Source organism: Macrobrachium nipponense, chromosome 7 (assembly GCF_015104395.2).
Source record: "Macrobrachium nipponense isolate FS-2020 chromosome 7, ASM1510439v2, whole genome shotgun sequence".
Lineage (NCBI taxonomy): Eukaryota > Metazoa > Arthropoda > Malacostraca > Decapoda > Palaemonidae > Macrobrachium > Macrobrachium nipponense.
Window position 1 is genome coordinate 41,986,206 of NC_061109.1, and position 14,579 is coordinate 42,000,784.

Here is a 14,579-nt window from a genome sequence, read left to right on the forward strand (position 1 = left end):
CAAAGGATCTTCATTCTTTGCTAAAAAACTACGTTCCGGAGAAAGTAGCACTTCCCCTGTGGGAAGGAATTGAACATGATCCGGATCTCTGGATAAAGCCGACAGTTCTGAAATTCTTGCTCCTGAAGCTAGCTTAATAAAACAGAGTTTTCCTTAGGAGCATCATAAACGAGCAGTGTCATTATCGGTTTCGGAAGCCAGTTTTTAGAACATCGTTTAAGAACCATGAAACTGACGTAGGCCTGACAGAGGGCCTAAGTCTAGCACATGCTTTTAGGAATAGACGAGAAATAGGTATCTGTCAAGTCTATGTTAAATCCAAATTGAAATATCTTTTTTCAATGCTGACTTGTTTCGTCGTAATAGTGCTAGCTGCTACACCCTTTTCAAATAAAGATCTGAAAAAGGATATAGCAGAATTAACTGTCATGAATCTGATATCTGACTCCCTCAGGAAGATTGCTAACTTTTTGACGGCAGCATCATACTGCCTCAAAGTTGAATCCCTTTTATCGATTCCAGGAAAGAATATTCTGAGGGTCATATTCGCATCTCTTTTTGCCGCAAACTTCATGAAATCCATAAAGTTAGGGTTTTGAGAATCCCTGAGGAAGCGAACACAGTCTTCGTTTGTACTGACTGGGAGAGCTTGGGACTGGGATCCGAAGGGGACGAAGGCCCAGTTCCAGAATCATGGGGTACCAATTGCTCTTCGCCAGTCTGGGGCTACTAGAGCCACTTGACCCCTGAATGTCCTGAGTTTGTCTAATACCTTCATAAGAGATTCACTGGAGGAAGACGTAAATCTTCTCCCATTGTTCCAGTCCAGAGCCAGGGCGTCCGTGCGTAAGCCGAGGGTCCAGGTTGGGGCTACATAACACGGCGGTAGTTTGTGGTTTGCTTGTGATGCGAAGAGATCCACCTGTAGCCCTGGACTCTTTGAAGGATCCATTGGAACGAACTCTCGTCTAGAGACCATTCCGACTCTAGGGGTACTGATCGGGATAGGGCGTCTGCTATGACGTTTCTCACTCCAGCTATGTGGGTGGAGGAAAGATGCCAACTGAATTTGTCTGCCAGGGAGAGATGGCTATCATGACGTGGTTTAGATGACGCGACTTGGAGCCTCCTCTGTTTATGCAATGTACTACCACTGCGCTGTCCCAAGACTAGCTTTATGTGGAGTACCTTGGTGGGCGTAATCTTTTTCAGAGTCAAGAAAACTGCCATTGCCTCCAGTACATTTATATGGAACTGACGGAACTGGGGTGACCAAATTCCTTGAACCTTTTTGACTTGGAGTACCCTCCCCAGCCGCTTAAGGACGCGTCGTGTGGATGGTGATCCCTGGTGGGAGGGAACTGAAGAGGAACTGACACTGACAGATTCTTGACTTTTGCCCACGGCCGAAGCCGGTTTCTTTAGAATCAGAGGCACTGAGATAGCTTGTCCCTGGACCTGACATTTGCTCGTGAGCGCCAGATCCTGGTTAGATCTTTTAGTTTGGCTTTCATTAAGATGTTTCGTTACTGAAGCAAACTGGAGAGAGCCGAGGATCCTTTCCTGAGCTCTCCTGGATGCTAGTTGTGACTTAGAAATTGCTTGACTGACTTCGCTATTTCTTTCCTTTTGGTGGATGGAATCGACAGAGTGTGTGAGGATAGAATTCCATTGAATGCCTAGCCACTGAAAGTTTGACTCTGGAGTGAGTCTTGATTTGGATCTGTTTTATCTTGAATCCTAGGTATTCTAGGAATTGGATCACTTTCAGTGTGGCCTTGTTGCATTCTTCGACTGATGGGGCCCAGATCAACCAATCGTCGAGATACGCTACTACCATAATTCCTTGAGCTCTGAGCTGTTGCACTACTACTTCCGCTAGCTTCGTGAACCCTGGGTGCCACGTTGAGCCCGAACGGGACTACCTTGAAGGAGAACGTCTGATCTCCTATCTTGAATCCCAGATACGGGACGGAAGTGCTTGCAATAGGGATATGATAGTAGGCGTCTGTAAGATCGATAGAGGTGGTGACGGCCCCACGGGGAAGTAGGTCCGCACCTGTGAGATCGTGAGCATCTTGAACTTGTCGCAGCGGATGGCTAAGTTTAAAGCGGACAAGTCTAAGATTACCCTTCTTTTGTTTGAGCCTTTCTTTGGAACGCTGAACAAGCGACCTTGAAATTTTAACCTTTTGACTTTGACTATACTCCTTTCTGAAGAGGTCCTCTGCGTACTCTGTCAATTCCTTGGAAGGAAGTTGACGGAAAGGTCTGGCTGCCGGAGGTGGGTTCGTCAACCAGCTCCAAACCCAGCCCTTTTGACACTATGCTCTGAGCCCACTGGCTGAAGTTTCCACCGGTGGCGAAGTGAAACAGCCTCCCTCCCTACCTGAAGTTCTTCATTGGTTCTGGTAACCCCTCGACCTCCTCTGAAGTGCTTTCCCTATTGAAGGGGCCTCCCGATCCTCTCCCACGAAAGGACCGCTTACCTCTGCCTCCCTTGTTCGAGCGGTCATACTTCTGAGAAGCTTGACTCTCGAAGGCTTGATTGTAAGCTGGAGAGATGGCGTATGAGGTGGAGGGCTGAGGCTGAGGGGATATCACATAAATAGGCTGTGATTGACCTTTAGACGTGGAGGGCTGGGCTGTCTGCACTAACGGCACTGTAGGAACTTGTTGAGGGAAGCGCGGTTGCTTCTTTTGGTAAGGCTGGAAACGTCTGGGTTTCCTTTGCCCCTTCCTTACCTTTTGGTGTCAGGTCTTGCCTTCTCCTAGCCGTAAGACCCCAACGGTCCTTAAGGCTCTGGTTCAACCTCGTAGCCTCTGCCTGGACTTCCTTTACCATAGCCTCTGGGAAGAGATCTGCGCCCCAGATGTTTAGAAGAGAGTAACCTATTTCGGTTCATGACGAATGGTTGCCTCTAGCAGGACATGCTTCCTACAATTCGTTCTGCAGTGGCAAACTCGAACATATCTGACTGCACCGTTTGAGTCAGGCTTTGGTCATAAGCTTAAAAATTGGTTCTGAACCATAAGCCATGGTTGCTACCTCAGACATAGCCATCAGGTTTGATTGACCTGGCTATCGTGTTTTCGAGTCAAATTCCGCTTGAATAAGACTATCAGGGAGCCTGGGCAGCTTTTCACACCAAACTGCTCCATAGCACAGTCAGGTTTGAGTTTTGCCAGCTGTGAAAGTATTAGGCAAGTCTTCCCACAATTCTCCAATTGAAGGGAGCAACGGAGATGTGGGGTCTGCTTCTTTAACTGAGGCATGGGTTCCCCTTTCTGAGCTGCTGAGATGGTCGACCTAGCTATCTTGGTTAGGAAGGGAGCGGGGTACTCCCGTCCATCGTGAAAATGGTAAAGGGACTTTTGAATGGTTGGATCTTGGTGTTCGAACAGTCCATGTCCTCTAAACATCTGAGCCATTCTCGCTGAGCCTGGTCTCGAGAATAGAGGACTGTCTCCTTTGGTACCCTGTCATCCCGAACCATAGCCGAAGGCGTGAGCCTAGCGTAGCCTATGAATAGGGAGGCTGTAGGCCTTCCGGGTAGAACTCGAAGTCCTCTATTCTTCGAGTTCCAAACTCCGGTATGGAGATGAAGACCATCTTGGAAGGGGGCGTATGATGCTACTCTCCAAGGATTGTTCATGGAGAAAGCGGGCAGCGAGTCATGCGGGGGAAGCTGAGATCCGCTAGTGTTGGAGGTTGAGGGAGAGGCAAGAGGGGCTTCTCTTAGACCGGCTATAATAGTGTCCTGAGAAGTGATCCTGTCCGACAGGCGGGATATCATATGTTCCATACTCGTCTTAAGGGAGCCCACTAGGTCGCCCACCTGTTGCAACAGGCCAGCATTGGAGTCCAAAGCCGGAGCTGCTGCGGAGGTGGAGGGGAGGCTCTGAATAGGCACCAAAGGTAGTGGAACTGGTGATACTGCCGGGGTGCGGATTTCTCCTTAGGTTTACTCTTTTGAGGACTTTGAGCCGGAGCTAGACCCTTTTAGACCTGTCTGGGCCGATTACGAGCCGGAGACTTGCGCGAGGAAGAAGACGAGGACGTCTTCTTCGAAGACGATGACGTCTTAGTCAAGGTCATATGTTTTGGACTTGATCTTAGGTCTAACCGAAGCCTCTGGAGGAGTATATAATTCATCACCCGTAAAGCCTTGGAAGGATGGAGAGGTTGCAGGGGTAGAAGAAACAGTCACTCCCAAGGGAGACCCTTGGGTACCTGCATTACTTACCTCGACCAACAGGTCGTCTATACCTACCATAGGTTCAACGTTTATATCCAGGGTTGCGACATCCGTGGAGATATCCTGGTCTTGTTCTGTTAAGGAGGCCGCCAGTTTTTGTTGTTGGATAAAGGCAATAGAGGGGTCCGCCTCTACCAGGGTCGACGTACCCAGTCGCCTTGCCTCCGTGGAAAGATTAACAGAGCTATCGCTTCTCCAGTATGTAGGGCTGACCCTTGGCGGCGTTCTTGCAAAACCTCCGACCCAGCCCGCAGGGTAGCCAGTGCCGTATCTCTTACTGCCGGAGCCTGTAAGAGAGGGTATATTTTAGATTTAAGAATCACTTAAAACTAAAACTTAGAATATAACTTTAAACTAGATGCCTTAAGTTAAAGTAAATAACGTAACTTAAGTACTAAAAGAAGCGGAGCAGCATGCGGAGAAAGGAATACTTACGCCTTCCAAAAGCTGGCTCACCAGATCGTAACATATGGTACACGTCTCATGGTTACCAGACTGGATTGTCCCCGTGCGGAGTCGCGCATGGAGCATGGGACCGCAAACTTCGTGTCCACAGGGGTCCCTGAAGTGTAGCGGAACATCCCGGATGCTCCACAGTTGGTGGCCTGTAAGTGGGAAGACACATGAGTATCTTAAAGGGGGAACACTTACAGACTAAGGACAAAGAACTCCGTTACATGCCGGAGCTCGGAAAAAATTTTGGGCATAACCCCTCCCTGCATTGCCTGAATAGGCCTATAATCCCGAGAGGATCCGGTAAAATGAAAGGGGAGGGGTAGGGATGGTTTAAGAAACTTAAGATAAACTTAAAGATAACTTAAACCTACATGCAATGTCATGCATGAACCGGACTAGGTCCAGTGAAGCGGAGTGTAGTAACTCAGCAATACGGTACGGTAGTTAAAGACCTACTGTATGCTCCGGTCCAACTACGGTGGACTATACCCTTCCGCTGGATACCAGGGCCTGGGCTCCGATATGGAGGAGCTCTAGTAAGGAGGGAAGGGCGAGATGACATACAGACTCGAGCTAGCCCGGAGCGGCAAGGAAGTAACGGAGGGGGGAAGGCCAGGGCCCCCCACAACGTACCACCCGGCCGAGCCGAGAAGCGGAGAGGTCGGTAACCAGTCCAGGGACTGTCGGACTCCCAGGTCCCTCCGGTGGAGGGGGAGAGGGGGAGCCAGGCTCGGGCATGCTGGGGCGAGCAAGGACAGACCCGACCCACCCACCCCCACCCGACTCTATGGAGAGCGGAGATGGGGGAGGGGGACTGGCAGGCGTCTGGCTGACTCGTGATCACGTAGTGACCACGAGGCGGTAACTAAGATACAGTAACCAAGCCTAGGCCACCAACTGATCAGAGAGAATCTATCGGGAAGCAACCTGAACTGAAAAGCGGTAGCATATAGGCCCATAGGGCTAAACAACTGATCAGAAGAAGCTATGTGGAAGCGACCGAACTGATCAACGGTAAGAATAGCTCTACGAGCCGGGACCTAGGCTCAAGCCAGACGCTAACTACCTCACAGTGACAAAAACAATTATAAATATATATAATAAAAATGAAAGAAAGAAGGTAAAAAAGCAGGAGAAAAAATCCAGGAGTTGTGCGACTAGCCCGAAGGCGAGTAATACCACTCAAAGCTAGACAGGGGCCGATACTAAGAACCTGGACTAGGGTCTGGATAGAAAAAGCCTACATAAGGTGAAATACATACATGTATGACCAACCTGAGTAGACCTAACGACGCAGATAATCAAAAAATAGAGCGTAATTAATAAGGGATGTTCTAGGTATGGGAGACCAAGAACGCAACCCAACATGCGGCAGGACCATGCTGGCCATGCTTGCCAGCCCCGAGAACGTATTTGTACCTAAAAAAAAAAAACGGCAAATACTGTCTCGGGGACGAAAAAACTCGCTAACCGTAAATACTGAGTACTTAACTTAGCTGCTGCAATAGCTGCACGCTCCATTATCGAAAATCCGAAGAAAGGGCACAAAATCACAGAGAGAAAAATAACACGTGTGACTCGTGTGAGCTAACTGAAAAAGGAATGGCCACCAGAGGCGCAGCAGTCGCAAGCATGATGGAGTAGTAGTAGTACGAGCTGCTCTCTCTGTGGGACGGCTCCCCTCTTGGAGGGTTTTGTAGTGGGAGATTTCTATTGGCACATTGGCTCGTGGTAGTGGTCTCACTCGCCTAGTGTTCATACGACACCCTCCTAGAGGGTGAAGCGAGTCAGTTGTTACTGACCTTTTTCTTTTATTTTAATTTATTCTCTGGTATGTGTTAGTACATTTACCCTAGAAATAATAGATTAAAGGATATTTCGCGCAAGCGACACGAGCTGAGCCCAGAAATGAAGTTGTAATCCATGTGTTAGAAAGTTTTGTGAGCATGCAACAAGTCTGTCAAGGGCAGTGAGAGTGATGAAATTTGCTCTAAGCACAAGAAATAGAATTTCCCCACACATGCTGTCAAAAAAGCTAAGTAGTTAATGTGATGAATAGTCCTCATTGAATGCTATGAGTGGGAGAGAAGGGAGCTTCCAGAACAACTTCACCTAGTTTAAATGCAGAATAGGGAGAATTTCAGAATTTTTATTTTTGTTATCGGTACTTATCCTATTATTTGTATTGATTTTTTTCTCTATTTGATATACTGTACAGGGTATTCAATTGTACATAGGACCAAAACCAAAGATTATTAATATGCTAAAAGGTGGTTTGCTATGATAACTTGCAAAGTAGCTTCTGCCCTTTATACACTAAAAACCTCACAGCTTGCACTATGCAATAATTGTTAGGAGAGGGTAGAAAGTAAGATGGAAGAAAGAAAAAATTAACAGATTACAATTAAAAAAAATGAAAGAGGTTACAGCTAGGGGCCAAAGGGATATTACCAAGACCCTTAAGTAATCCCTAAGTTGTACCACATGAGGTGTACACTGACGGTGCTATCCCCCCTAAGGGAGAGTAATTTAGTCCAATTTTTTAGTTTCCCTCAAATGCAATGAAGAGTCGTACACAATGATAAATTAGACCCCTAGCCTAATATCTATAGAGATGGATATATTTAAATAGGTAGTTTTAAGACATTTAAGCCTATAACAAGTACACCAAGTCATGTATGCAGTAAACTATTTTATCAAGTAAGATTTGTTGTTTTTGACCTGCGATAATACTAATGAAGTGAACTGGTCTAGGATAACAGTAGACTGGGTTAGTCCCTGTCATACCTAGTTAACCTAAAGATGGGCTAGGGATATGTTGCTATAGGCTAGCTAGTTTCACTTTAGTATATCTGGCATGTAGGCGTGACAAAATTTATGCTATGATGTTACAGTAACTACTTGTTGAAGGACCTGGGTACAGGTTAGGCTTACTTTCTACTCTAGTAGTACCTAGCTAGGTATACCTAGTAAGAGGTGTTTCATGCTAGTAGTGTTCTCATATACCCTGGTGAATTTCATTCTTGTGATTTAGCATAACATAGGTAGTGTACTGGTAATAAAGGGATGAGGTGATGTGTTTTAGACAAAAAGGTTCCCATGCATTGTGCTGGGGCATAGGTAGCTGAGCTTCTCTATTCCTTAATAGGCAGTAATGATTTGATAAGGTAATCGTTCCCGCATCAGCAATTTATTGCAACGTTTGTGTATTTCACAATTACTTTCACCATACACATGAAAGGCAGCTTTATTCATAAGAACATCACCGTGCTCCTTTGTTTCCCTCAACCAAACAAGACCATAGGCATCGAGGAAGACCTCTGTCTTGGACTTATTCGTCTGTTGTCATCTTTTCACAAGATGTTTATACTTCATTACTAACTAAAAGAAGTTCCAAAATTCGATGCCAAAACTGGATTGAGAAGCATAATTGGAACGCTCAAGATTTGCCACATTTTGAAATCGTGATTGCCTAGTTTGAACATCAGAAGGACCCAGAATATTACCTTGATTAATATGTCGGGCTGATTCTCCTGTTTGAATTTCAGAACTCGCCATTTTTGTAATATTTAACTAAGACCCGAAGGCCTTTCTTCACAAAGGGATATCCGCCATGTTTGAAAGCCTTGATGTCGTCAACCAATCACTAGTCTGCGCTGTATTCTGACGTCACCAAACAAAACAGCGGACGATATGAGTCACGTTATCAGGGTTTCTGCTCACCCCACGTTGACGAAATATGTTGATTGTACATCACAGAACAGATGACAATCTATGTAAGGTAATATCTTTTATTTGTGGGGTATATGCATTGTTCCCTGCGGATACGGTTCCCCCCTAGACATGCCTTCCTTTCTTGCGTTGGTAAAATGAAATGGCACGTACACCAGTGGTTGCCATTTAAGTATATACCTGTAAGGACGTAACAAATGGGTAGACTACCAGGAAAGCCATAATACACTCGTCTTTAATGAGCTGTTCGAACCACATCCACTGATTGACAATATTGATTGTACTTTAAATTCGACTGGGCACACACCAGATCTTATTTTAGGTTTGTCCTTAGTGAATATGGTGTATCAGATACCAGTGTTAGAAGTGCGCCTACTCCCCAGTTAATAACATTTCGAGTTCCATTATTGAAAAAGTCATGCTTCGCCTTAGGTGTTGAGGGTATTGGATATTTATGTTTTTTTTAAAAAATAATAATAAAATGACAGTGGCATTGAAGAAAAACACTCGAAAAGATGGGCGTGGTTAGATTTAGCCAAGCTGGCCTTACATCAGCCAACCTCTTGCATTAGGATGGCCTGTAAATATGATCAAGTATGAATAGATATAGTAAGACTCAACTCGACCAGAAGTGTCCAAATTCTGTCAGATGGAAGACTTTATGGCTTCCACAAATGGAAATGGAAGAATTTTAGTGTGTTAGAATCCAAAGTCAGTTACATTTATTGTGCATACGTATACGAAAGTAGATTTGATACATAGGTAAACCTCTCTTAATCAACGCTAGGCAAATAAGACTGGCTTCGAACTTTCGAGAGCCAACTCTGGTTCTACCCATGACTTAAGTTACTAATCCAGTAGGCAATGTGTTCTTGTACTGAAACTGTTTTTTTTAGTATATTAAATATCTCGTCTGTGATGTGTTATTTAAATAATTTCTGTAATTTTGGCTCTATGCATAAGTTCAAGGATTAATCTGGTGTTTCTCGAGAAATTTTATATTTGGCCACTACCCGAACTCCTATATTTCATTCCCATCTATTTTCAGACCGATTAAACTACCAATGGGAATGGACCGTGGTTCAGATATTTTTTTTGAAAAAAGAAAAAATTTTCATCTGGAAAATATGCCGAAATCTGTCATTGTCTTGGTTATTAGGTTAATCTTTGCTCAAGTCTTGTATTGTGTGGAAAGTGTACTAAGTCAATTAAATCGTATTTGGTCATAATTATTTTAGAAGAATATGTGTTCAATAAGAAGAATGGTTGAGTACTATCCTTTACAATGACATTAGTGCAGAACTGACACAACCAACTCAAGTCTCATTTGAAATGAAAGGCCTCGATCAGTTTCGTGATATTGCCATATTAAGGAAGCGAGAACCTAATTGTCTTGAAGCTAAGAGGATGTTACTGACACGAAGGTAAATTTATAAAAGGGGGACCATGAGCATTATGATCACTGAGGAAAATAAGCCTAAGAAAATGGCTTATTCACGAAGAGGCCCTCTTACACCTGATCTATCTCCTACAATCCTCATTTGCTTAGCAATTGATATTTGAGACCAAATTATTTCCAAATTAATACTAGGGTCAGTACTCAAATTGGAATTTGTGAATGGATTCCTCTGCCTGGGGCACTTGGTCTTAAAAAAAAACGGGAAGAGATTTTGTTGACTGAAGACAGCCGAAGGCTGTATGCAATTGTCAGTATGGCTGTAGACCAGAAGTCCTTCTGTCACTTGGTAAAGTAACTCGACTCCACTTGAACTACTTTAGTGGTTTATGGATCCTCTCTCTGAGAAAGTTTTTACTAGAGATAACCTGGGACGTCCTATTGCATCCACAACTCCACACTGCTATGGATTTGTTGAAAACGAACCTCACCAAAATATGAAGACAACCATCAGATTATTTCTTGAATGTCACAAAAGCAGAAATACATTTACAAAATATGAAAGAGAAACATTTATTACATCCAATAGCGATGCCACGCTTTTGGTTTTGTTTGTCTGCCCGTTTAGTTAATAGAATTACGCATTAAGGGATGGATCAGTTTTATGAAAATTTCACAAAGATGGACCTCATGACTGGCAAGAAGTGATTCGATTTTGGGAGAAATTGGAGTTGGATAAGGTTATTTTTTTATTTATTATTGTTTTTTTTATGTTTTGTTTACTGGTGGGGCGAGGTTGGATTTTTCTGCTTTAGGAGAAGTTTATAGTCTTGAACGGCGTCTTGTATTTTTTGCGACGTTCCTTGTTATTTTGTAGCCCCTTGTTGCATTAATGAAATTCTGGGTAAGATCGCGTGGCCTTGTCTATCTTCTAGTAATTTTAGTGATTATCGATGTTTCAGTGATAATATGATAAGATTGAATTGTATTGCTACTATTTATATATGCAATAAACGCAACGTTATGCTAAGTCCCATGTTTTTATTATGTCTTAACACAAATTAATGTTTTTCAGTACTTATTCTTATAATTCTTTTTTTATTGTACTGGCATCTACTATATTAGCAGCATCGTTATTATGTTACTACACTTGTGTCATTATCGTAATCACTTTTACTACTACTACTACTGCTATTCATTGTAAAATACTTGTATATTTCCTGGGTGCGCCAGTGTTTGTTCCACATATTCATGCAAGTACAGTCGGCCCACGAAGAATTGCCGTAGTTTTTAATTCATTGTTCATTGTGGAGATATTGCCATATGCAGGTGCAGGTGGCAAGAAGTGATTTGATTTTTGGGAGAAATTGGAGTTGGAGAAGGTTATTTTTTATTGATTTATTATTGTTGTTTTTTTTTTTTATGTTTTGTTTACTGGTGGGGTGAGGTTGGATTTTTCTGCTTTAGGAGAAGTTTATAGTCTTGAACGGTGTCGTGTATTTTTATGCGACGTTCCTTGTTATTTTGTAGCCCTGTTGTATTAATGAAATTCTGGGTAAATCGCGTGGCCTTGTCTGTCTTCTAGTAATTTTAGTGATTATCGATGTTTCAGTGATATTATGATAAGATTGAATTGTATTGCTACTATTTATATTTGCAATAAACACAACGTTATGCAAAGACCCATGTTTTTATAATATGTCTTAATTTGTGTTAATGTTTTTCAGTACTTATTCTTATAATTCTTTTTTATTGTAGTGGCATCTACTATATTAGCAGCATCCGTTTAATTAATTGTTTTACTACACTTTGTGTCATTAATTTCGTAAACTCACTTAACAAAGAACTACTCAACTACTACTGCTGCTATTCATGTAAAATACTTGTATAACCTTGGTGCGCCAGTGTTTGTTCCACATATTCATGCAAGTACAGTCGGCCCACGAAGAATTGCCGTAGTTTTTTAATTCATTGTTCATTGTGGAGATATTGCCATATGCAGGTGCCAGATTATTTACTTAACAATAAATAATATTTCCTTTCAAGGGTCCTATACTTGAAATAAATTACATTAGAGTTGAGTAGACTTATCAACATATCAAAGATAATTATTTTGCAAAGTAAAGAAAATCTATACCGATGGGTCACCGAATTCTAATTTTATTCTCAACTCTACCTTCTTGACAGCATATAGTATTTTGAAGTTGGCTTTGCTGCCGCTCGACTCTTGACTCAACGTATCGTACTGCACTGGGTTCTTGTCATTTCGTCTCCTACAGCCGATAAATAATACATTAAGGCGTCAACATTCTTTAAAAGCGATGTTTAATTAAACTAATTTTGTCCTTTGATCAATAAAATAATTTGCATGACACATTTGATGGGCCTAAATTTGACTTCTGATTTTCACACATGATTAGCCTAGGTCTATTTCCAGCAGTATACTGTCTCGGATACATATTGCGAATGAATATTTAAATTGACAATATCTATATTAACCTGCTTTATTTGATTATTCCCGTTTTTTTGTTGGCCATGTTCTCCTTTTTTCTTATCATTTTCATAATTGCTTAACAGACTTAGCTATTCAAAGTAAAAAAGCAATCATAAAAAATCAAACTAATATAATTCCGTCTTTTTATCTTTTATCGAATTCATTGCATATCATCCTGTTTCATCTGGACACTTTGGACAGCTGTGGGAGTCAAAAGACGAATACATTAAGAAAGGCTTACTTTCATTAAAGCTTTCTTGGGCTGATCTTTCTGTAGCTAATCATTTCTTCTAAATAGAAATTAATTAAAATTAGTTCCACTTGTATGGCTGACCTACTACCATACGCACATTATAAGTGGCTGAAAGGATAAGAAATATGAAAGTTGACGTTCTTGTGTATGCAAATATTTGGGGAATGAAAGATAAAGAATCTTTGAACATAAAATGTTTTATAAACAGACATTTTAAGGCTTCCGTTGTCGGTGAGGGCGTTTTTAAAATAACCCTTATCAGTGATGCTTTCATGCGATGGAGTTCGTAGCGAGAAGTCGGATCGACTAGCCTGAGATGTGGAGGGGAGCGGAGGTGCCGTATTGGAGTGATGGAATATATTAGGCCGATGATAATAAAGTATCTCACAATAAAATGTATTCTTTGGATTTTGAAGAAGAAAAAATCCGATGCATCATTGAACCTGTTTCCCTCCCTATCCGTGGTATTCTCTGGACACTGATAACAAACAAAACAAAAAGAGTAACCTAACTGAATCTCTCGTCCATCAAAGGTAAGTTTCCTTATTCATTAGACTTATCAAAGATTTCAAGTGCATTTTTAAAAATCTCTTCCTCTCCATCTAAACTATTCACCTGACACCAGTCATAAGCATAGAGCTAGTCATGATTCCTGCCTGGTTCAGCAAATATCGTGACCAGGTGCTAGAATTCAAAATTCACAAATGAACGTTGCTCAGCAACATTGACACCACTGTATTGTCTTGCTCACTTGTGGTGCTTCGAGGGAGTTCCACTTCTAGACCCATGTCTTAAACTTTGCCGTTCTCTAAACAATTTTATTCATCTGTGTATGATTCTCTCCGGTATATTAAAGCTTTCTTGATATCTCTCTAACAGGAACTTTGCACCGAATGCAGTGTAATAATTGTCTCTCGCGCAGCGAGGGATGTTCTTAGACGATAAATGACACATTGACATTAGATTCCCGCGCACATAGCGACATCAAAAGCAATAGAATGAGGTCGCCTGGTTCACATTGTTAGATTATCATTTTTTTTTTTTCTTATTTCATAGCATTTTGTGAGTTTCCAATGTTTTCTGTAAAATTTAACAAATGAAATCGTTCAACTACCTTCAACTTAATATTGAAATGATAATGTAAGGACTATTGTTTATGCAATACTACTAATGATAGGTGTCTCATATCTGTTTGGTAATGTGTACAGTGGTGCTCAAATCTCATGCGACATGATTCTTTTGGTATCGTCCAGATTCTCAACGTGACGTTGCCAAGTAGTGCTAAACTTTTTTATTATTAGTAATGTCATACATATCGAAAAGTTTGCGAATTCACAGCTAGCCCTATTTTATTTTTGGTTGAATATATATGATCCCTATTATGCATTGGTATAATTCGCAATTTGAGTGATTTTAATTGATTTTTTTTCTACGTTGCTCAGTTAAAAGTGCGGTGTGAAGGTTAGCGGTGGCATCGATGAAAGCACACTTAACATGCTCCTCGGACTGGTCAACACAACCACGTCTGCAGCATTATGACAGTAGACCTAATAAGCTTAACAGTCATAACAACAATTTCAGAGTAGGAATATGAATTAAAACAAGTTTTCTTTGAATGTTGAAGTTTTTGGCTGTGTTTAAGCTGCCTGTATGTTCCAAAATGTTGTATAGGCCTAAAAAATAATCTAAGCCTTCTGAGATGTAATCTGTTACTGATGAATTTATTTGTAGAGATTACCTGTTCTTTGAGGAATAAATGATGATGATGATTTTGGTTATATGTAGAAGACGGCTATTAATCGAAGTATCATAAGTATTAATATCAAGGCGTATGGAACACTTGTTTTTTCAACTGGTTTAAAATTTTATTTTCTTAAAAAGCCTTCTCTGCTCGCTTTTGGTGTTTAATTAATTTTTTCATAAGGTAACTTGGAGTGCAAGAATGTGTGGATAACCTCATTTGTTTTCTAGCCAGAAATTGTTAATAGA

General features: G+C 41.7%; 1 protein-coding gene and 1 long non-coding RNA gene across 2 annotated transcripts in view; one reads left to right on the forward strand and one right to left on the reverse strand.

Moving 5' to 3' along the window:
* LOC135217284 (zinc finger protein Xfin-like) overlaps positions 1-8,577 on the reverse strand; it is a 113,498-nt gene extending 104,921 nt beyond the window's left edge. The window contains exon 1 of the mRNA XM_064253033.1: positions 8,222-8,577. Coding sequence (XP_064109103.1) covers positions 8,222-8,273 — 52 coding nt within the window. The 5' untranslated portion in view covers positions 8,274-8,577. The remainder of the gene's footprint in view (positions 1-8,221) is intronic.
* Positions 1-14,579, forward strand: part of LOC135216987 (uncharacterized) — a 183,210-nt gene that overhangs the window by 150,677 nt on the left and 17,954 nt on the right. The window lies entirely within an intron of this gene.